A 23048-nucleotide genomic window follows, 5' to 3' on the forward strand; every position below is an offset into this window, starting at 1 on the left:
GTGGGGAGGTTAAGGCAGCATTATAACATATCAATATAGACAAAAATCACTCCATCTAAAATTAACTCAATCTTTATCATTTGCTACTGGACTAAAATTGATTTACTCTTTAGAAATTACTGTTCAGCTATTCAGCTTACATCAACATGATGTAAGAGCAGTCAGGAGCATTATTTTCTGGTAAATTCGTGACCAGATACAATATTCAGAAAAGACTGCCAAGATGTTAACGCAACGTATCTATTCTCCACCTCTTTTTAATGCACACAATCCTATTTTAATTTCATTGCAGCTACACACTGAGTAATGGTAAAACTCTAGCTTAGTTTTTTCAGTGCAGGGTAAGAATATAACTTTCAAAGGAATTAATCTTAAAATCTTGATAGAAATTAGCCTGAGCTAGGCTGGCACAAACGATAGGCAGAGACCATTCTAAGTCACCACAATTTATGTAGAAGAGATAGGTGGGGAAGTCTTCAGAAAGACTGTACCCATATTTCAGGGGCAAAACATGCTTTCTGTCCCGAGTTCGTGCTGTCCTTCAGCAGCCTAGAGAACCAGAGAGCAGGACTGGGAATCAAATTTGTGGTTTTTGCATCACAGTGCAAGATACACAGCTTCTAGGGTGCTAATCATAAATGGTTTCCTAAATGGGGCCTATTTTTTTTTTTTTTTTTGGGTCCTGAAAAGGATAAGACGTGGACAGAATGTGGCTGAGGTATTCAAACCTATGAAGAGCATGATAAAGTGCTACTTATTACCTCATCGAATCGTATGAGAACAAGGAATCACTTGAAGAAAATAAAGGCTATTAAATTTAAAAGAAATTAAGTATTATTTCACAGCTCATACAGTAAACTTGCTGAGTTACATACCACAGCTAGATTTCAAAGGGGCAAAATTATTGTTTACATATAGCATAAATTAACTATAATCAAATCTTGTGCAGAGTTTAAGTTCTTTGCCACGAGGGCCAAGACAGTACTTTTATACACATTCCTTTACAGCACTAGACAATTGTGTGGGTACATTTCTAAGAGGGAAGGGTTGTCTGGCTCTGAAGCATCATATTATTAGCCATTCCCAGAGCTTGGAAACCAGAATTTACGGTTCAGTGATCAGATACAGTAAAATACATCAACTAGTTCTATGTAACAGGAAATAAAATAATTTGCAATTAGTTGTCACCTTTTAAAAATTCAGACTGAAATTCTGGGTGTGTTAAAATGATAGCTAACATGTTCTTTATTTAAAAGTGGTTACATATGTAACATTTAAAACCCACACTGATGGTGCAAAACCTCTCTTCCTGCAGTCAAGATAGCCATTCACCTGTCTTGAGAAAGAAATCTGTTGCCTGAGGCCATAAGCAAATGGATATGTCAAGCCCTGAAGAGAAGCTGCTGTATGCTCCAGGCTCTTGTATACTCACATGAAGTTCAGATGAACGGTGTATAACAAAAAATGAGGCAAAAAATGAAAGCCGTTCTTACAAACTGCCATGGGTATATGGATATGTATGACAATAATAAGTGCTAACTAGCGTGGACTTGAGCAGCCTCAAATGCACCCATGATTTTCAATCTTCAGCTTATCAGGCTACTTAACAGCAAAGACAACCAATTTTATTTTTTTTAGCATTGCATGTGAAAATTAAATCAGCATAGCTAATTAACATTAGCAGGAGCTAAATTCCTCCAAGCACTTATGACTGTCACCCCTCTATTTGGCTACACTTTGCTCTTAGATGTTTCTATGGACTGCCAGTGAATCCAGGATTCAGCTGATCCTTACCCTTCTCTCTCCACACCCCTCATGGCTAATCCTTCCTCTTCTCTATGAAAAGCTTTCTTAGGTGGTGGAAATGTGATATTCCCTCTTTCGCATCACTCTACTACTGCTCGGAGAAGATTGTGATATCTTTCTAAACGCCCTATCAAATGATAAACTGAAATGTAAATTATTAGAAGCAAACAAGGTGAAAATCCATTAGTTACCTTTCTGTTAAATACACATTTTCTTCAATGAGGTCAAAGTAACAGGGCATTTTTCCTTGCTTGGCACACTCCTTCCAGCGTTGCGGGTCTCTGAACTCTTCCATGATACACAGTGGGCGAACCACTGCTGAACCCTGAGGCAAGGACTCCGACTGCTCCCCCTCTCCATCTGTTTTTACTTTCTTTCTCTCTCTTGGGTCTCCATCGCTCTCAGAGTCACTCTCTAATTCTTGCCTTCTTTTCTTTGGTGGTCCTCGCTCTTTCACATCATTTTTTTCCAAAATTTTTGCCTGCTCTTTTTTCTCATTTACAACTGTTGGCTCCTTTGCTGAATTACTGCTTATCTCATGTGCCTGCACAGAACCCTTTTCTTTATCACTGAGAGAATGAAATTTACTCGACTGGCTAGGAAAGTGAGCTTTGCAATCATCGACCCAATTGTCATCCTGTTCATACTCTTCGTGATCCTCTGTTAGGGAATCTGGTACCTGCCCTTGTATTCGTTCATAATTAATTCCAGAGGGCCTACTACCAGACCTTGGGTCCCAACAGCCATTGCCTTGCCAGTAATTCTGGGAGCCACTGCATGATCCTGAACCCTGCTGGCAAACGTAACCCGAGTACATTCCATAGCTGCTGTCGGGCTGCTGATATGTGCTACTGGGTTTCTCTGGTTGAGAGAAGTCCCACCCCAGGCTACCCAAGTCCTCTGTTGAATGAAAACCATCCAATTTGGAGAACTCTCCTGTGCCAGATACATTACTGAACCCACTCTTTCCCTGTCTGCTGTCTGGCTTGGAAGAATGTGTCTGGTGCCTAGATTTATTTGCAGCACTTTCAAAGCTCTCAGAAAAACAAAATGGCTGCTCATCTTGCTGTCTGCCGATTGGTCTAGCTATGGACATCAATTCTTTCAATATTCTTTCATCTGGATTTGGTTTGCCATTAGAATTTGATGTTAGGTCTGTCTGACTTGTACTATCAACCCCATCACTCTGAGGCTGAGAAATATCAGGCTGGAGATCTTCAGCTTCCTTTCTATTGAGCTCAGTAGATGTTGCTGGACTCTTGTCCATTCCCCTAGGAGGAGAACACTTGTTCTCAATATGTGGACCATTTTTATTTGCTGTATTTTCTGATCTTTCTTCATAGTAAGGTTTGCTGGACTCTGGCCTATGGTCTTCCCAATGATCAGAGTAGCGTGTATTACCTTGGCTGCTCCGAGACGAACAAGGACTACCCTCTTCCATACTTAGAGTGGAATTCTTAGGAATCACCACAACCGACTGAAGACGGTTCCTTGGAATACTGTCATCAGAATCAGAATCCTCTGTATCACTTTCTTCACTGTCCTGCTCACTCTCACTTTCTTCCGTATCAGAATAATCATCGTTATGAGCAGAAATGAATTCAGAAGTATTGCCACTACTGTCACACGTGGCAGCTGGAGTGACAGTTTCTGTTTCTTCTGCAGTCACAATGACATCACAAGATGGAAACAAAGCTTCTGGAAAAGCAGAAACCACCAGTGACTCGTTTTCTTCATCCTTGCCAACTGAGACTTCCAGAGATTGGTCTTTAAAATCATCAGACCTGGTTCTTTCAGCGAAGATGGTAGAACTTTCCTTAGATGGTTCCTCTTTTTCTAGGTGTTCTACTGGTATTTCTAAATAATATGAATGCTCATTTTTAAATGATAGTTTTCCTTTTTCTAAATCAGGACCAATTTGCTGGGCATCTAATTCAATTATCATCTCAGTTTCAGAATGTTGCAAGCATTCTTCACTTTCATTCTGCATGGCTCTATCCAATTTGGAAGCAAGGTTTTCCTCTGGTTGTGGTGTAATAATTTCATTGTCTAATTTGATTTCCAGGGAGCATTCTTCTTGGGAAGAATCTCTGCTTAAACTATCTACCGTTAGACTCAGCTCATGGGAGGGACTAATATCATATAGTTCATCTTCACATGCAGACTTTGTTGAATTTTGATCCTCCGTGTTTTCATAATCACATGTAACCGTTTGTGGCTCTACATGAATGTCCATTAAAGTTTCTTGAGTAACCTTTATATCTGTGGACTCAATTTCAACTTCTGAATGATACAAAGAAGGACTAGTATCATCTGAAATGTAGCAAAAGTCTGAATCTTTGGTTCTGTTACAAGGAGTTGCCAGATCATCCAATTTTTTAACTAACATTTCAGAATGATCTACATTTGTAACAAGAGAAGATATAACTTCATCTTGCTCTGAAGGAACTGGAGCCTCTCTTTCTTTAAATGAACTGTTGAACTCAGACCGTATATGAGACTCATCCAAATCTTGTTCTTTAGATTTATATACACTTTGAAATCCATTAGATGGCAACACATAAAATGTATTACTTTGTATCAGTGGTGATACCTCTGATCTACCGAGACTATCATCAGAAGACATTGCAATAGCCTCTGTTTTGGAGACACACAGAGTTGCCAAGTCATCGGACCTACCCTCTGGGGACCCATTTATATTCAGTTCTATGGGACAATACGTTCTTAATTGATCACGTTTTACCTTTATTAAATTTTCTGATTCCTTAATACTGTCATGGCAATCATTTCCTATAAGTTCAGACTTCAAATTAGGAGAACCATCTTTTGACTCATCTAGCTTTTTAAAAGTAGGTGAATCATTTAATTGACTGAATGGAGAAACCATCTTTTCCCTTTCAAACTTTTTTATAATAGTCATTCTTAACTCATTGCTTTTTAGACAAGGTGTCTCTAAATCTAAAGAATTAGACTGGTGTTTGATTTCTTCAACTGATTCTGTACAACAGAAAGAACTTTTAGACTTATCAGACTTTGGTGCAGAAGTCTTTGTAGGGGTGTACTTATAATAGGAAGAGTTCACATTACTATCAGATTTAGAATGGGATGTCCCCCTTCGATAACCCAGCTCATTAAGGGGAGAACACCTTTTTGATACTTCACTTTCTGAAGTCCTTTTTGATTCTCTGTCTGATTTTGAAGGCTTTCCTCTCCTCTCTGTTTCAGCATAAGACGACTCTGTTTTGCTGTCCCGGTCTGATTTAGAATAGGAAGAAGTTCTAGAATCCCTGTATGAGGAGGAATGAGATGACGTACGCCTTGAGTCACTAGACTTGGAATGGGTCCTCCTATACTCATCTTCTGAATCAGAACTCTCTCTTGTCCTATTATCTGTGTAAGAACGTGAATACCTTGTCCTCTCTCTATAAGGGGAGCTTCTATGGTATCTTCGGTCAGATTCATAATAATGAGAGCGTTCTGATCTTGAATAGGATGAGCTGGTTCTAGAACCTCTGTCAGACCGAGAACGAGAATGAGACCTGCTTCGTCTTCTGTCCCTGTCTGACCTAGATCGGGAGGACATATACCTAGAGTCTCTCTCTGGTTTTGGGTGGCTAGAATGTTTTTCATCTCTGTCCGATTTAGCTCGAGAGGAAGATTTCACCGAATCTTCACTTTTGAGAGAAGTTGAGCTCTTTTTCGGATCTCTTTCCTTTTCTGTGCTTGTTGATATTTTTAATTCATGTGATCTCTGACTTGAAGAAGTCCTTATAGAATCTTCATCAGATTCAGAACCCAGTAATGTGGCATCAGATTGAGAAAATTTCCTCTTAGAACCCTGCTTTTTGGAGCACAGAGAAACACTTTTTGAGCTGTTCGAAATTTCTTCCTCCTTCCCAATATGGGAATCTTCCTGCTGTGAAGTTATTTCCATTTGCTCAGACATATTTTGAGTTACATGTTCTTCGGCACTATTAGATGCAGAATCCTGTTTAATGTCCAGTTCTAAAGTTTCTTTCGCGACTGCATTTGATAGCTCCTTTGAAGTTTGGACTTCTGATTCTACAGGTGGTAGCAGAAGCGGTGCCGCTGTCCCTGATGCGGCTATTGGTGACTGGGGCAAAGCTACTGCTGTTAGCACTGGTGCTGGTGGAGATGCTGTTTGTGAGAGCGGTGGGGATGGGGTCAACGGCCATTCTGCTGCTGCTGCCACTTCTCCTGGTGCTACAGCTGCTAGCGATGGTGGTGGTGCTACAGCAGCTGGCAGGGGCTTTGCTGTTACACTGAGCAGATGCTTCTTAAAATGGATCTTGCCCAATTCCACCTTAGGTTTTGGTGGTGAAGATTCTTCGGCTGAACCAGAGGTATCCCCCAGGTCCATTTTAATTTTGGGGGCGAAGTCAATTGGAAGGGGTGTAGCTGGGGAGTTCTGAGTTTCATTTTGTTTTTCATTTCCAAGAGCAGTCAGAAATCTATTCTGCAAGGTTTTCTTTGTTAAACTAAAGCTGAAAGACACCTTCTGTCTTCCTTGTTCCTCAAGGTTAACCTTTGTCTTGGTGCCTTTGGGCAAAAAGCGGCTAGAAGCAACACCTTTGAACACTGGGCCTTTGACAAAACCAGCTTTCTGCACATGTTCAGTCTTGCCCTGCAATAAAAAGATAAGCAGTTAAAGGAATAACTGCACTCTGCATACAGTATCAAACAATAACCCTTTAACTCATGAATTTTTAGTGATCATAAAAACAACAACAGATAAGCTTGGCTGAAGTCAGAGATAGTGTGGCCACACTAAATTCTAGAACTGGGTCTCTTCTGTACAGAATCAATTATGCAGTAATTTTGAAGTTTGAACAAAATGTCTTTTAGGACCTAGACAGGACCCATTCAAAATTTTAACCCATTTCTCTTAGTTTAATATATTAAATCTTTAACCTCTATTTCAACAGTTGCACAGCTCCCTGTTCTGACTTCAGAAAAACTGAACGGATCACAAACTACACTGGATTGCCAAGATTATGTCCATTTGTTTTCACTTCCTAGAAGACTTTGCACTGTGATGCAGTAATTTTTCAGAGCAAGTTAGTTTGCAAGTGAAATTTCTGACAAACTCACTAAAGTTAGTTTTCTCCAGTGAACTTACATCATTCATTGGTAATTTCTAATGAGTTGGGTGATAGTGAATGGAATTACTCTAATATAACTGCCTTCTAGAGGCTCCATTAACAGTCAGTCAGTCAGTCACACTGTTGTCACCTCCAGGCCAAGCTACTATAACAGTGTACTTGGATGTAACCCTGTACAATACAGCTGTCTAACTTGTGATTTGGGGTAAAAATCCAAATAAGGTGCTAGTATTTTTCCACCAATTCCATTGGTTTTCAGACGCATTTCAAGCGTGGTGGGAACTTACTGAATTGTCTGGGAGCTGGTTATCTGAGCAACTACCTCTCTCTCCTCAGATAAAATTGGAATGCTCTTGTGATGGAAGAGAAACAGAACTCAGAGACTGGCAATAAAACTTTGCCAATAAAGAGCTCTTCCCCTTTGGAATTCACTTTCCCCATCAGTCCATCAGAACCTGAAATCAGCAGTGTTCAGTGCATGAACCAAAGTGGGCTTATTTGATTTGGTTTTTGGACATCCATTTTTAAACTTCGGGCTTATCTACACACAAAAATTGTATCACTTTAACTATACTGGTATACTAACAATGCAACCCCCTACTGTGGATTCTACACTGATGTAAAGAGGGGTTTATGCCAATATAGCTTATTCCCATAAATCCAAATTAGGTGTCATACTGGTATAACTATTTCATTAAAATAATTACACCCTTAACTGAAATAGTTAGAGCAGTACAGAACCGGTGTTGACCAAGTCTTAGTTCCATAACTATTCCATGAACACTATTCCACCCTTGGCAACAGCATCCGTTTCTTGCACTCCATTGTGAATCACTTATGTTCTTTGTTATCATTTAACTTTTGCAAAACAGGACTAGTTGCTAAGGCTACGGGCCTTATGGTAAATAATTAAATGGACTTCAGTGGAATTGAAACACCATGGCATTTCACCTACTTGCTATACACAGTAACCAGTTTTCATAAATATAATATCCTCCATAGTATTTTTAAAAACAGCAAAATACAGTAGGTCTAAATTAAAGATGATGATCTGGAACTTCAGACACAACTATTAAATGTTGAGTGCCCAACCTGAGACCTGTAAAGGGGCTTGATTTTCAGGAAAGGTAGAGCACATGTTATATGCTGAAAATCAAGCTCCTTTAAGGTATCTCAAATTTGAGCATCCAAAAATTGAGACCCATCACCACTAGTCACTTCTGAAAATGTAGACCCACATGCCTTTCAACTGCAAGATACAATATTTGAGCATGTCTCTCTCATAATCATCTTTGAGAAGGATACTCTAATAAAGACATAGAAAATGTTAGCAGATTTGTTTCTCAGGATTTGTATGCAATATTCCTTTTTTCTTCTTGGTGACATGCAAGAATTTTTTTTAAAGATGAACTATAGGCTTACGAGCCAAATTCTCCCCATAAGCATAAAAGGTGAATTCTCCCCATAAATAATTTCAAACCACTATTTTCTTCTCTTAGTTCTGCCAAAGTCACAAACTGTCAGCTTTTGTTCTGTGCGAATTCCCAGGAAGTGGAATGCTAACGACATTACAATAATGTACCTACACCAGAGTATGGAATTAGCCTACAAAGGTTCAGGCAAACAGCATTTTGTGAGTTTTCTCATTTTTTTAAACACTGCATATTGAATAGTTTGCTTTTTAAGTTACTTAATATCCCCATAAAACAAGAAGATAATTTCAAAGTTTTGCCCACAATGTTTGTATTTCATGTTGCACTGTAAGTATAGGATGTCCAGACTGCCTCCATTTTGTTTCTTGTTACATTTGTATTGGATATCTGGATCCCACCTGAAAAATTAGGGACAATAAAAAATAGCAAAATTCTGGATTCTTCTTGGACTGAATCTTCAATGAATTTTATATAATGAAACAATTTAATACAATTAGGGATAGGCCCAAATCAAAACCTCAGATCAAAAACTTCTGAACTTCGAGGGTGAGGGGTCTGGAATCTGAATTCAGACCTGAACCTTGTAGTTTGGGTCTATTTACACATAAAATAAGGTGCTAGAACTGTAAAATAAGAAAAACAACATGTAAACTACATCTTGTTCCTCCAGTTTTTAATATTTTATTTAGTATAAAAGCCTGGAGTTGAGGTGTGTCAGCCACCTCACAAGCTAGCTCCTTCAGAGATTTTTTTTTTCCCTTCAGAAAATACACAAAGGTTAAATAATGTGAGAGCGACATTTGAAAAAAAAAAAAAAAAAAAGTTACAGAAAGGAACATTACAAATTCTGTGAGCCATAAAGTTAAATTTAACGTAGAAAACACTTAAAACAAAGGGGTTCATCTTGAATTACAGAAAACATTTGTATTTGAAAAATACACAAAGCAACATTCTGGGGGCAAACATGACAAAACTGATAAAAGATCATTTAGCACTGCAACACAGGCCAGGCAGATGGACTGCTGGAGGTGTAGAGTGAATGAAGAATGAATGAATAAGATCATGTTTAAATTCATCTGATTGCCTGTTTGCTACAAGAGTAGGAAATGTGGACACTTGTGAGGATATCTAAACCACAACAGTGAAAACAACCTGAGGCTGTAATGCATCAAAAATTATAAATTTGAAATCTCTCTCCTGGCCTGGGAATTTATAGAATAGGTTTTAGCTTGAAAAAGATTCCCCTTTCTTCACAACACACACACAGTTAAAACACACCAGAAAGAGCAGTTTCTTGAATCTGAAGTCCTTACATAATCTTGTAATTATGGAATACAAGCCTGGTTAGAAAGCAGTTAATATAATTAGATATTCAGAGGTTCAGATCCTTCTTCTATTCTGTTAGCACTGGTATTTGTGAGGATGTTCATAACAATAGTAAGAAAAGATCTTCAGTACATTCGTCAAGACATTACCATAAGACTAGAGGGACCATAGAATAATTTTTTAAATCTGGTTACTTTTGATACCTCTGATGCCAATACTGTCTGATCACGTTATCTTGTATTTGATGTCTCAATCTTCCTTTTTTTCAGGCACTCTAATGCAGAACAAACTAATGCTTTAACTTCTCCCCACTGTTCTGCTAAAGCATTTCTCAAAATATGAAAAATTAATTAGGACACACTCACCTCATTTTCTTCTTCTCTATTGCAATCCAGCCGAGAAAGCATGCAAAAGAAAACACAGAAAGAAAGTGTAAATACCTTGCCAAAACAATAGATTAATAGTCTTTAAATTCGAAAGAAAAAAAAAAAAACCTATGAGCCAGATTCTGAAACCTTTACTCACATTGAGTAGCATTTTACTCTCCAAACAGTCCCACTACAATGAATGAGGCTACTTGCAGAGGTAAGGGTGCCACAGTCTGTCCCTATGAGCACTAACTTTCTTAACATGCAGCAAATCACATATGCCAACTACCCCTAAAAAAAGAAGAGGCAACAAATCTTTGTTTTTTAAAAGGTCAGTCATTTCCCATAGCTTCAATAGTCAAGGACACTGACAGGGTAAAACCCTGGTTAAAACAGAGCTAATTAAGTAGATGCCCTTTTTCTGATGCTTTAAGAATTAATAAACTGCCTGTTTCAACGAGTAAGACCATATGATGGCATACTGCAAGCTTCCAGTTATGAAATAATGAAAAATAAACTTGAGAAATTTGTCATTTTTCCTTCCAGTTTTGTCAGATGACTTCTTAATGCCATGAAAAGATCACACCACCTGTCCTTTTCCAGAGAGTTCCCACTCCATCACTACCAAAAATTAAGTATTTACAACAACTTATTTTTTATACCTTACTATTATTTTCCAGGGAAACCAAGAGAAACACCCCCATTTTATGTTATGGACTCCAATACTTAAATTCTCTACAGCACTTCAATGCCAAGGAGATAGGTACTTTAAACATTCCTGCCTCTCGAGCACTAAATTATTTCAAGTATTAAACTAATTATAACTAACCTTATAGCATTCAGAACTGAGTGCAACACTCATTTCTGATTTAGCTTTCCCTCATTAAGTTCTTCACACATATACTACATACAAAAGTAAGTGATTTATTCTACAAGAAGAAAAGATGAAGAAGATTTCTATTGCTATTTGTTTTGAAATATTTGGGAGATGCTTAAACACTGCATTGATCGGACCATGTAAGTACTTATATGGATAGATATAAAAAGCTCAGATATTTCTATCACCAGAGATTATTGTTAAAGTTCAGTTTTATATATAAAACTAGCCATTAATCTTCATCAGTCATGTCCTTCCTCAATTATTTGTTGTTTAAAAGTTCTCCAAACATTCTGGCCTTTACAGACACGCACACGTGTCCTTTAATATGTATATATCTTATAAACAAAACGTGATCTCCCAGCTAATTGCACAAGATTGGGGATATTTTTCTCTCTCTGACTAGGAAAAAAAACAACTCTAGGCCCTTGTTTACATTAGATTCAGACCAATAATTCACCACAGTTGCAGCTCAGCCATTGACAGAAATGGTGGAAGAACTCATGCAGAGAGGGCCAGGACATTTTACCACTGTCTTCCAATCCTGAGACTTCCTGGAGGTAACTATTTTCAGAACAGAAAGTCAGCTTTCACTTTCTGTACTGAGCATGCAGCAGCGCCTACATATGGGAGCCAAGACCTGATTGGACACTTCCCCTCCTAAATAAATGTCACAAAACAGTTAGGAACAAGCCAGAGGAAAAAATGATCACCACAGATAATATGCTATTGCTTCTCTGAATCATCTGCCTTGGAAAGTGCCCAAGAGGGATCTGGGGGTTGGGATAAATTGTGACTGTTTAGTTGGTGACATTTAGTATTTATTAGTTAATCCTAACCCTTTCCTTCTCCAGATCTATTTTCCTGCTCCCAGAAAGTATCATAAGTTACTTTTACAATATAAATAATAGACTTTGTTTTTATGAAGAAAACATGACCAGTGAGTTTAAGCAACCAAGAGGCTTCACAAAGGATGTAAACATGATTTAATGGGGTCATGAAAGACTTAGAGTTCTCTGTATTTTATCTATGTGCAGGAAGCCTGGAGCCCTTGAAGAAAAGCATTGTAACATAGATTACAAGGACAAAAGGGACTATTGTGGTCATCTAGTCTGACCTCCTATATAAATATGGCCAGAGAACAACCACAAAAAAATACTAGAGCAAATCTTTTAGAAAAACATCAAATCTTGATTTAAAAATTGTCAGTGATGGAGAATATACTGTGACCCTTGGTAAACTGTTCCAGTGCTTAATTATTCACTGTTAAAGATTTAAGCCTTATTTCGAGTCTGAATTTGTTATACCTTTCTCTGATAGACTGAACAGCCCATTTGTTCCCCATTTAGGTACATACAGAGTGTAATCAAATCACCCCTTAATCTTTTCTTTGTTAAACTAAAGAGATTGAGCTCCTTGAGTCTATCACTATTAGGCAGATTTTCTAATCCTTTAATCATTCTTGTGGCTCTTTTCTGAAACCTCTCCAATTTATCAACAACCTTCTTGAGTTAGCATTTAAAAGTAGGTTTCATTTTCAAGTCCAGACAGTGAAATACAATAACAGAAAACCACAATCCTTGAGTCATATACTTCACATGTTAAAAGAAGTGTTTATGGGGTCAAAAACTCACCATAAGATTAGATATAGCTGATCACCAACATGTGAGCCTTCTATAAATACATGTTAAACAGTGCACCTCTTATGGAGCTACACAGTGCTGCCATACAATAAGGACAAGTGGTTGCAGAATCAAAGAAGAAGGGTTTCCCCATAAGTCACATACTTAAAAATAAAACCAGAGTAAGCAGCTGTCTATCAAGCACTGGATTTTCAAAACGTATAATCTGTTTACAGTTAACACTCAGCATTTTTTCTGTTACAGCAATCATCTACTTGCAGCCAAGAAGAATTATTCAGTGTTTTAAGGTCAGCAACGTCATGCAAAGCAAAATTAATCTAAAATAATAGCATATACATATAGCTTCTATCACCTGAGGATCTCCAAGTGATTATAAACATTAATCACCTAAGTCACTTCCCATTTTCAAAGTGACTTGGGTACTTAGGAGTGACAAAAATTGTTGAATGTGACTTAAGGCATGTCTACACTACAAATTTAAGTTGATTTAAGTTAAGTCGACATATAGCCACTGCAGTCATTACTGAAGTTTTTCTTGTCCTCTCTACCCTCCTTCTGTCAGTGGTCCATGTCCTCAACAGGAGCGCTTGCACCAATTTAAGAGGAGCAGCATGAGGGGCGGCCACCTGGGCTCTCAGCTGCTTGCTCCTCATGGAGCTAAACTATCTGGAGTCTGGCTGAGAGCCAGGACAGCAGCCAGGCTCCAGCTAGTAAGCTCTTCCAGAAGCAGGCAGCAGAGAGCTCAGGTGGCAGCTGGACTCAAAGCTGGAGCCCCCCACCTGCCCCAGGGTGACTGCCTCAGCTCTGAGCCCACAAGGGGTTCACAGCAGGAATCCTACTAGCCTTTATTGTCAATTTCAGGGCTGCCTCAGACTCAGAGCAGCAGGGGAGCTCACAGCTGAAGCTGTGAAATTGACAAGAAAGGCTGGTAGGCTCCCTGCTGTGAAATTGAGCCCTACATAAAAATGGCCCTGTTGCAGGGGTGGGCAAACTTTTTGGCCCAAGGGCCACATTGCAGTGCAAAACTGTATGGAGGGCTGGGTAGGGAAGGCTGTGCCCCCCAAACAGCCTGGCCCCCGCCCCTTATTTGCCCCCTCCCACTTCCTGTCCCCTGACTGCCCCTTCCTGGGACCCTCCACCCCAAACTGTCCCCCCCCGCAGGATCCCACCCCCCATCGAACACCCCCCTGCTCCCTGTACCCTGACTGCCCTGACCACACCCCCGCCCCCTGACAGGCCCCCCAGGGCTCCCATGCCCTATGCAATCCCCCATTCCCTGACCACCCCAGAACCTCCACCCCATCCAACTGCCCCCTGCTCCCTGACTGCTCCCCTGGACCTGCTACCCAACCCCACCACCACCACTCCCTTACCATGCCGCTCAGAGCGGCAATAGCTTGCAGCCCTACTCCCCGCGTGGCGGCGTGGGAGGGGAAACAGCGGCGGAGGGGCCGGGGGCGAGCCTCCCGGGCCAGGAGCTCAGGGGCTGGGCAGGATGGTCCCGCGGGCCACATGTGGCCCACGGGCCCTAGTTTGCCCACCTTTGCCCTATTGGGTCAGACCAAAGGTCCATCTAGCCCAGTATCCTGCCTTCCAACAGTGGCCAGTGCCAGGTACGCCAGAGTGAATGAACAGAACAGGTAATCAAGTGATCCTGTCTGGCAAACAGAGGCTCGGGACACCATTCCTGCCCATCGTGGCTAATAGCCATTGATAGACCTATCCTCCATGAATTTATCTAGTTCTTTTCTGAACCCTGTTATGGTCTTGGCCATCACAACATCTTCTGGCAAGGAGTTCCACAGGTTGACTGTGTGTTGTCTGAAGAAACACTTCCTTTTATTTGTTTTAAACCTGCTGCCTATTAATTTCATTTGGTGACCCCTAGTTTCTTGTGTTATGGACAGTAAACAACACTTCCTTATCTACTTTCTCTACCAGTCGTGATTTTATAGACCTCAATCATATCTCCCCTTAGCCATCTCTTTTCCAAGCTGAAAAGTCCCAGTCTTATTCATCTCTCCTCATACAGAAGCCGTTCCATACCCCAGTCGTTGCCCTTTTATGAACCTTTTCCAATTTCAATATATCTTTTTTGAGATGGGGAAACCACATCTGCACACAGTATTCAATATGTGGGTGTACCCTGGATTTATACAGAGGCAACATGATATTTTCTGTCCTATTATCTATCCCTTTCTTAATTATTCCCAGCATTCTGTTCACTTTTTTACGGCTGCTGCACATTTAGTGGATGTTTTTAGAGAACTATCCACAATCACTCTAAGATCTTTCTTGAGTGGTAACAGCTAATTTAGGCCCCAACATTTTATATGTATAGTTGAGAGTATGCTTTCCAATGTGCATTACTTTGCATTTATCAACATTAAAATTTCATCTGCCATTTTGTTGCCCAGTCACCCAGTTTTGAGAGATCCTTTTGTAGCTCTTTGCAGTCTGCCTGGGTGCTAACTATCTTTAATAATTTTGTATCATCTGCAAATTTTGCCACCTCACTTTTTACCTTTTTTCAGATCATTTATGAATATGCTGAATAGGACTGGTCCCAGAACAGACTCCAGGGGGACACCACTATTTACCTCTCTCCATTCTGAAAACTGACCATTTATACCTGCCCTTTGTTTCCTATCTTTTAACCAGTTACCAATCCATGAGAGCACCTTCCCTCTTACCCCGTGTCAGCTTATTTTGCGTAATAGCCTTTGGTGAGGGACCTTGTCAAAGGCTTTCTGAAAATCTAAGTATACTATATAACTGGATCCTTTTGGTCCACATGCTTGTAGACCCCCTCAAAGAATTCTAGTAGATTGGGGAGGAGTGATTTCCCTTTACTAAAACCATGTTGACTCTTCCTCAACAAATTACGTTCATCTATAGGTCTGATAATTTTGTTCTTTATTATAGTTTCAACCAGTTTGCCTGGTACAGAAGTCAGGCTTACAGGCCTGTCATTGCCGGGATTACCTCTGGAGCCCTTTTTAAAAACTGGCGTCACATTAGCTATCCTCCAGTCATCTGCTACAGAAGCTGATTTAAATGATAGGTTACAGACTACAGTTAGTAGTTCTGCAATTTCACATTTGAATTCCTTCAGAACTCTTGGGTGAATACCATCTAGTCCTGGTGACTTATTGCTGTTTAATTTATCAATTTGTTCCAAAACCTCCTCTAACGATACCTCAATCTGGGACAGTTCCTCAGATCGGTTACCTAAAAAGAATGGCTCAGGTTTGGGAATCTCCCTCACATCCTCAGCCATGAAGACCAACGCAAAGAAGTCATTTAGTTTCTCCACAATGGCCTTATCGTCCTTGAGTGCTCCTTTAGCACCTCAATCATCCAGTGGCACCACTGGTTGTTTAGCAGGCTTCCTGCTTCTGATGTACTTTTAAAAAAAAATTGCTATTACTTTTTGAGTCTTTGGCTAGCTGTTCCTCAAATTCTTTTTTGGCCTGACTAATTGTATTTTTACACTTCACTTGCCAGTGTTTATGCTCCTTTCTATTTTCCTCACTAGGATTTAACTTTCACTTTTTAAAGAATGCATTTTTTCCTCTCTCTGCTTCTTTTACTTTGTTGTTTAACCTCAGTGGCTCTTTTTTGGTTCTCTCTGTTTTTTAAATTGGGGTGTACATTTAAGTTGAGCCTCTATTATGAGGTCTTTAAAAAGTTTCCATGCAGCTTGCAGAGATTTCACTTTTGGCACTGTACTCTAATTTCTGTTTAACCTCATTTTTGTGTAGTTCCCCTTTCTGAAATTAAATGCTATAGTGATGGGCTGCTGTGGTGTTTTTCCTGCCACAGGGATTTTAAACTTAATTATATTATTGTCACTATTACCAAGCGGTCCAGCTATATTCATCTCTTGGACCAGATCCTATGCTCCACTTAGGACTAAATCAAGAATTGCCTCTCCTTTGGTGGGTTCCAGGACCAGCTGCTCCACGCAGTCATTTAAGGTGTCAAGAAACTTTATCTCTGCCCCCCATCCTGAGACGACATGTACCCACTCAATATGGGAATAACTGAGGGTCACAGCTGGGGCTGTCCCCTGGGCTGGGGGGCAAGGGTTCCAGCTGTGAGCTCATCACGTGGCTGACAGCTGGGGGGGAGGGACAGCTATGAGCCTGGTGCTGGGCTCAATTTCATAGTAGGGACCCTACCAGCCTTTCTTGTCAATTTCACAGCTCCAGCTGTGAGCCCAGTGTGGTAAAGGCCTGAATTAGCAGCCTATATAAGTAACAGTGTCTACACAGACATTGCGTCATCCTAACTACACCAACGTAAGCCCTACACCTCTCGTGGAGGTGGAGTTATGACAGTGTAGTAGGGCAGTTACATCAGCAGGAGCAAGGCTTTAGTGTAGTCAATGACATAATTAGGTAGATGTAAAGCACCTTATGCCGACTTAACTCTAGTGTAGACCAGGCCTTAGGGTACATCCACATCATAATCACAGGTTGTGGTTACAGTTCAAGCTGACATAGCTCAATCTATAGCTTGGGTATCTCGGGTGCTAGAGCAGTGCATGCTTCTGTGTAGGCTGCATAAGACCACCTAGAACCTTGGACAATTATTCAAATTACTGACAGGGCTAACGGAGCTTGAGCTGCTGCAGATTCATTGTTCTGGGACCCAAACTAGGTAGGGTACATTACTAGAGCCCTGCAAATCTGCGGACATCTGCTTTACATCCGTGGATATCTGCATCCGCAGATGTGCATCTCCGCGGACCATGTTTGCGGATTGGATGCAGATACAAATTTTGTACCCGCGCAGGGCTCTATGTATCGACATGAGCTGTAATCACACCCTGTGATTACAGAACATACATTCTCTTAAGGTTCCTTAATCACAGTCACTGGTGAAAGTAAAACTTATGCTCATAAAATTTTACCCTAAGCCTCAACACCTCTGGGAGGCACACTGAGGTAGAGGGCCTTTAAGTAACTTGCCCGATGTCACAACATGGTCAGTGGTGAATGTTGGAATACAGCCCAGGATCCTGACTCCCAATGCTATACTCTAGCCACCAGATCTCACTGCCCCAGTAATGCTTCAGAATATGGGGGACTGACTGGAAGGAGATTTTGGCACACATTCAGTTAAAGCATAAGAGAGTCTTAAAGAAAAAGTAGATGGGCAGTTGTTTTGGCAACAGTCATCATGAACGATAATATCCAATTTGTCCCCACTTCTAATGAAAAAAGAAAAGGAGTACTAGTGGCACCTTAGAGACTAACCAATTTATTTGAGCATAAGCTTTCGTGAGCTACAGCTCACTTAAATTGGTTAGTCTCTAAGGTGCCACAAGTACTCCTTTTCTTTTTGCGAATACAGTCTAACATGGTTGCTACTCTGAAACTTCTAATGAAATATCACAATTCATTATACACATCTGCCTGACCAAAAAAAATGTGACCGTACATGAATCACCTATACTCTCCTGGAATGTCAGCGGCAACAACCTTGGCAATTAATTACCTTATATACTTTTTGAAAAATCAAAATCTGATTTAAAACACAGATGTTCCACAATGGTATGTTACTGTATTATACCAAATTCCCTGACAGGGTCTCTGGAATTTAGTCAGATTAAACGAATCAGTCACCATGTATGTGCATCCATTAAAAACAATTAACTGTAATCCTTCAAAAGCCCAGTGAACATTTAGTGGGGGGGAAGAAACAACCAAAGAATTAGAAAATGTACATGTTGCTACTCTAAAATGCCTTCCCTCAACAGCCAACTGGTTTCCCGCAATTTTTTTTAACCAAACAATTTGATCCTTTAAAAATAAACCATCATCAGAACAACTGTTCTTAATGACATCATCACCATCTAGTGAAAAACACTAGAATTTGAAAATAGAAGTTTTTCCACGTCTATAGTTTATACCAATTTCTTTCGCAGAGGTGAACTAGACAGTCCAGGTACTTCATTTCACTGTCTGGGAGGATGGGCTCCCACTCCCCTCCTCACAAAGACTGTGCACCTACTTTAGAATCTATTGTTCTACATGCAAACTGGGGAAGTGCCTGAAGATTTAGGGAGAGCTGGGGAAAGCAAAATTGGTAGTGACTCCAAAAAAAGAAGGATCCTGATCTAGTAATTACAGTCCATTAAATTTAACTCATTGAATTTTACTAGGGAATCGAAGTATATTAGCAGAACAGAGCAATAAAGGTGGGAACAAATCATGCAAGATGAATTTGGTGTTGGATATAATATAAATAGGTAAAAGGAATGCTGTACATATAACTAATTTTGTAATGTATCTTGTATAATCTCAGAATCTTATCTGAAAATTTAATTCATACTGGCGGGAGACCATAAGAAATATCTTCTCCCTTGCACAGTACTTCAGTCAGTAGCAGAGAACTGAATTTGCTGCATAAAGCACCTTCTCCATAACCCAACATTACCTACAGCTTTAAACTGGCCAGGATTGTACGGATTGCATCAGTTTCACCCTGCTGCTGCTGTTTTCCTGAAGGATATTTTTAAGGAGAAGATGTGACACATGATATCAACAATAACAAGTTAAATTTAAAATCATCTCCTCTGTTGCATATCAAAACTATGCATGGCCTTCTAACTGTTACCAGCTGCCCTGGTTTTAGCTTGAAATCTGTTCGAGAGATTCCGGCTACACTGGATTTAAAGGCATCTGAAAATTCCATATTGCTACATATTAAGTACGAGCATTGTAGTAAACTTTATGAAAGAGGAACAAGCACAACAAAAAGGTAATAGTCTGCTGACTTCATGATAACCACAACAAAACTACAGTGGTTTAGTGATGGCATGTTAACGGACTAGGTTTCTAGCAACCTTGCTTAAAGTTTTCCTGTTTTACATTTTATTAATCTTTAGCTATAAAAGAAAACATGTTTCTATTTAAATCATACACTTTTCCTTTTCTCTGAGACCTCTTGGTAGTTTATTTAGGTACTTTTTTTCTTAGAAAAAGAGGATTTTAAAAACCTAAAGTCGAAATCAGGTTTTAAACTGACTACTGCTATGAACAGGTGGGTGGAACTCTGACCGATGCAATTCACACAGTCATACTATCCTTTATTGCCTTCTGCAATCCTATATAAAACACGACAGGTTTTAGCATAAAAACCTGTTTTTTTAATTAAGCCAAATTAAAATAAAGAACCATATTTCATAATTCTGACAGCCTCCCACAGTTACGTAACAGTGAGAAATACTTTTATCCAGTCAGATGGCAGTGAGATTTGTAAATGTACATATACACACAAGCCCCATGGGTTTGACTCTGACACTGACTAAAGAATAAATATAAATCCTAACTACTACACAGTAAAGAACACCTTAGCCATTTCAAGCTGTCATGGGCATTTTAATACAAAGGAAGGTTCCCCCCCCTCAATGTACAGCATCTCAGGCATTTCTAAAGTATTTCTCAATGTGGTGTGAAAGCTTTCTTTTGCCTCTATTGTATGCCACCTCACAAGTGTCATTTACTTATAAGCTTTATCTACACTAAACAATGTTACCAAAAAATTCCTGATGGTGATAGAACCACTAATAGAACCAGGTTCTGATGGCTTCCAACATTTTTATCACTCAATTCAACCTGCGGGTTTTTGAGCTCTGAGAGTGCAAAACACACTAATTTTATTTTTTTTTTAATTTGCAGAAGACACCTGAAACTAGAAATTGCAAATTTGACTTATTTTATACAGTCCTCATTGAGAAAGAAAGGATCCAAGTTGGAAGAAAAAGTCCTCTCCCTTTGCTATGTGGCTTCTGGAGGAGGAAAAGAGATTCAAAACAGTAAACAATGCAACACCAAAACAGAACTCTTCAGCCTCAAGAAAAGGTACCTTGCACTTTTTTCCTGCTATTCTCAACCACACAGAATATTCAAGAATGAAGTGTTAACAATATTGCACTGGGAAACAGAAGAAGAAGAAGAGAGATATAACAAGGACTTTACTTTTTTTCCTGCGGATATGCAGTCTACAGTATACAAGAAAGGCATATTGCAAATAATAGGGGAATACTGCCTTTTTTTGAGTCCTTCACAAGCACTTTATAAAAAAAATCCAAGTTTGTGATCATAAACAGTATTCGCATACTACGGTATTTATAACCTTGGACCCTAATCTGAGCAGCAGAAATACAACCTTCCAGCGGTCAGTCTTGACCTGGTGGGACCACTTCTGCCATGGGGTGAGTGAAAAAGTGCAGTTCAGTCTCAACACCTTTTCAAGCCTTGGCCTGACTGATGTCATTGCCAGCAAGAACGCCGGTTAGTGCTAACAGACATGGTAAGTTTTGTGATATGAATAGCTGTACACTGGGAATAAGAGAACCCCTCAATTTCACCTAGACCACTGAATCACCATTGCCCAGTCGTTACTGTCCTAGGCTGAATCTGAACCAACCATCTAGACGTGAAAGAATCTCTATTTTATTGCTCAATTCAACCCACCCGGTTTCCATAACATTTATTTTTAGTGTGAAACAATATCACACAGTGAATGCATCAATTAAAATTACAGAATCTATATCAGGACAAGCAATATATTTTACATGATACTGAAGCCTCTACAGAGCTGTTGGACATAATAAATGAGAGGGTATTATTCATGCTTAGAAGCAATACAAATGCCCAATTCACAATTTTTAATTTTTATTTCTGTCACTCACTTACTGACAAATGCAACTAATAGTAAAAAACCCTTAACACCAAAAGTTTAGAAAGCCGAAGTTTTATCATGTGTTTGGTTAATTAATTCCTAATGTGCCTGGAGATTTAAAACAATAATACAAATTAGTACCAGGTTCAATTATTAAATTTAATAAATGTTGTGCTACATTACTGTGAGCAGTTTTGCAGACAATAACGTTGTATTTCTAGTCCACAAGAACGTCCGTGATAACTACAACTGTATTATACCACGGTGAGAAAAGCGGGGAAGTAACAGACAATCCAGTACCTTTTCCCCTCCTCCCAACAACTGGCATAGAGTAGGAGGGCTAAGACATACACAAAAAGAAGAAAATACAGCAATAGTGTCAAGCCCCCTACTTAAAAGAAACACCAACTTAAATTCAACTCAGTTTCCAAACTGGAGTTAAATGAGTTTCAAGTATACACCTGTCCCTGAATCAATCGCCTCCCTTCAACCCATCACCACTCTACCGTGGTCAGTCTTTATGGTTCTAGAATAGATTTTCCTAGTTTAAAAATGTTTCTCCTTCGTTGCTTTGTGAAATAACCCCACAAAGAGGGATAACTGACTGTCTGTGCCAGGAAAACAGCATAATTTACTGTATACACACTTCTATCAAATGCAAAAAGTATATCAAAAGAAAGAACTCATTTTTTGCTTTCATCTTTCATTAACAAGAAATTTAGGGGCTACTTGTAACAATTGTGCTAAAACATTTTAGACAGAAATGTGATTTTAGAGCTACTACTGCTGGGCTGGGATGTCGCTGAACAGAGTCTTATACAGTATACAGGTTTCAGAGCAACAGCCGTGTTAGTCTGTATTCGCAAAAAGAAAAGGAGTACTTGTGGCACCTTAGAGACTAACCAATTTATTTGAGCATAAGCTTTCGTGAGCTACAGCTCACTTCATCGGATGCAGCGATGAAGTGAGCTGTAGCTCACGAAAGCTTATGCTCAAATAAATTGGTTAGTCTCTAAGGTGCCACAAGTACTCCTTTTCTTTATACAGTATAGGGAATAACAGATGCTCCTGCTGGAGGAGATGCCTTGTTAGGCACAAAGCAATCCCTGGTCAGATTAAGGAGAAAGAGGCACAAGAAACAGCCTGTTGAAGCCATAAAGTTGTATTATAAGGCTGGTGCAGCTTTCTGTCTCTCCATATCTGATGAGGTCATAATTTGCTAACACCATGAACAGTGACCTAAAACAACAACGTGCAGTGATTTTCAAGACTTTGGAGTACATAAAACTTCCTTTAAAAATCAGTCCTCTCCCTCAGAAGTGTGTGGCAGTACTCTGGAAGTTGAAGTTGAGGAAGTTAGGTTAGTATCCAGGAGGGGAAGGATGAAGAGGATGCAACAGTAGGGGCAAAATACAACCTGCACCTGAACGAGTGTTTTGATGTTGAGTATTCATTTCTATTGAAGCTTGAAGGGTGGTTTTTTCCACTTTTTCCTCTCATTTATTCTGGTTTACACAACTCAGTCCAGTACATCAACCTATCCTGCTTCAAACAAAGAGCACCTTTTTAAAACCGAGGAACTTCGCTAAAACTGAGCACTGTTTCTGAGCTGATATTCCTGGGCAAATAAAAAAAAAAAAGTAGAGCTTTTCTACGTGAATAACATAGCTGAAGTCGACATACTTAGATCTACTTACTGCAGTGTCTTCGCTGCAGTGTGTCGACAGGAGACGCTCTCCCGTCGATTCCCCTTGCGCTTCTCACTGAAGTGGAGT

The 23048-nt window shown here is 39.7% G+C and overlaps 1 protein-coding gene across 4 annotated transcripts in view; it reads right to left on the reverse strand.

Annotated features, from left to right (window-relative positions):
- The window catches only part of SETD2 (SET domain containing 2, histone lysine methyltransferase), a 138164-nt gene that overhangs the window by 112526 nt on the left and 2590 nt on the right, over nt 1-23048 (reverse strand). For all 4 annotated transcript variants that reach the window (XR_012638355.1, XR_012638356.1, XM_074946451.1 and 1 more), the window contains exons 3-4: nt 10054-10069; nt 1998-6451 (exon numbers count right to left, since the gene is read on the reverse strand). Coding sequence is in view for 2 of the 4 variants with exons in the window: in XM_074946451.1 (XP_074802552.1) it covers nt 1998-6451; nt 10054-10069 (4470 nt within the window). In the remaining 2 variants the exon portion in view is untranslated. The remainder of the gene's footprint in view (nt 1-1997; nt 6452-10053; nt 10070-23048) is intronic.

Source organism: Natator depressus, chromosome 2, assembly GCF_965152275.1.
Source record: "Natator depressus isolate rNatDep1 chromosome 2, rNatDep2.hap1, whole genome shotgun sequence".
Classification (NCBI taxonomy): Eukaryota; Metazoa; Chordata; order Testudines; family Cheloniidae; genus Natator; species Natator depressus.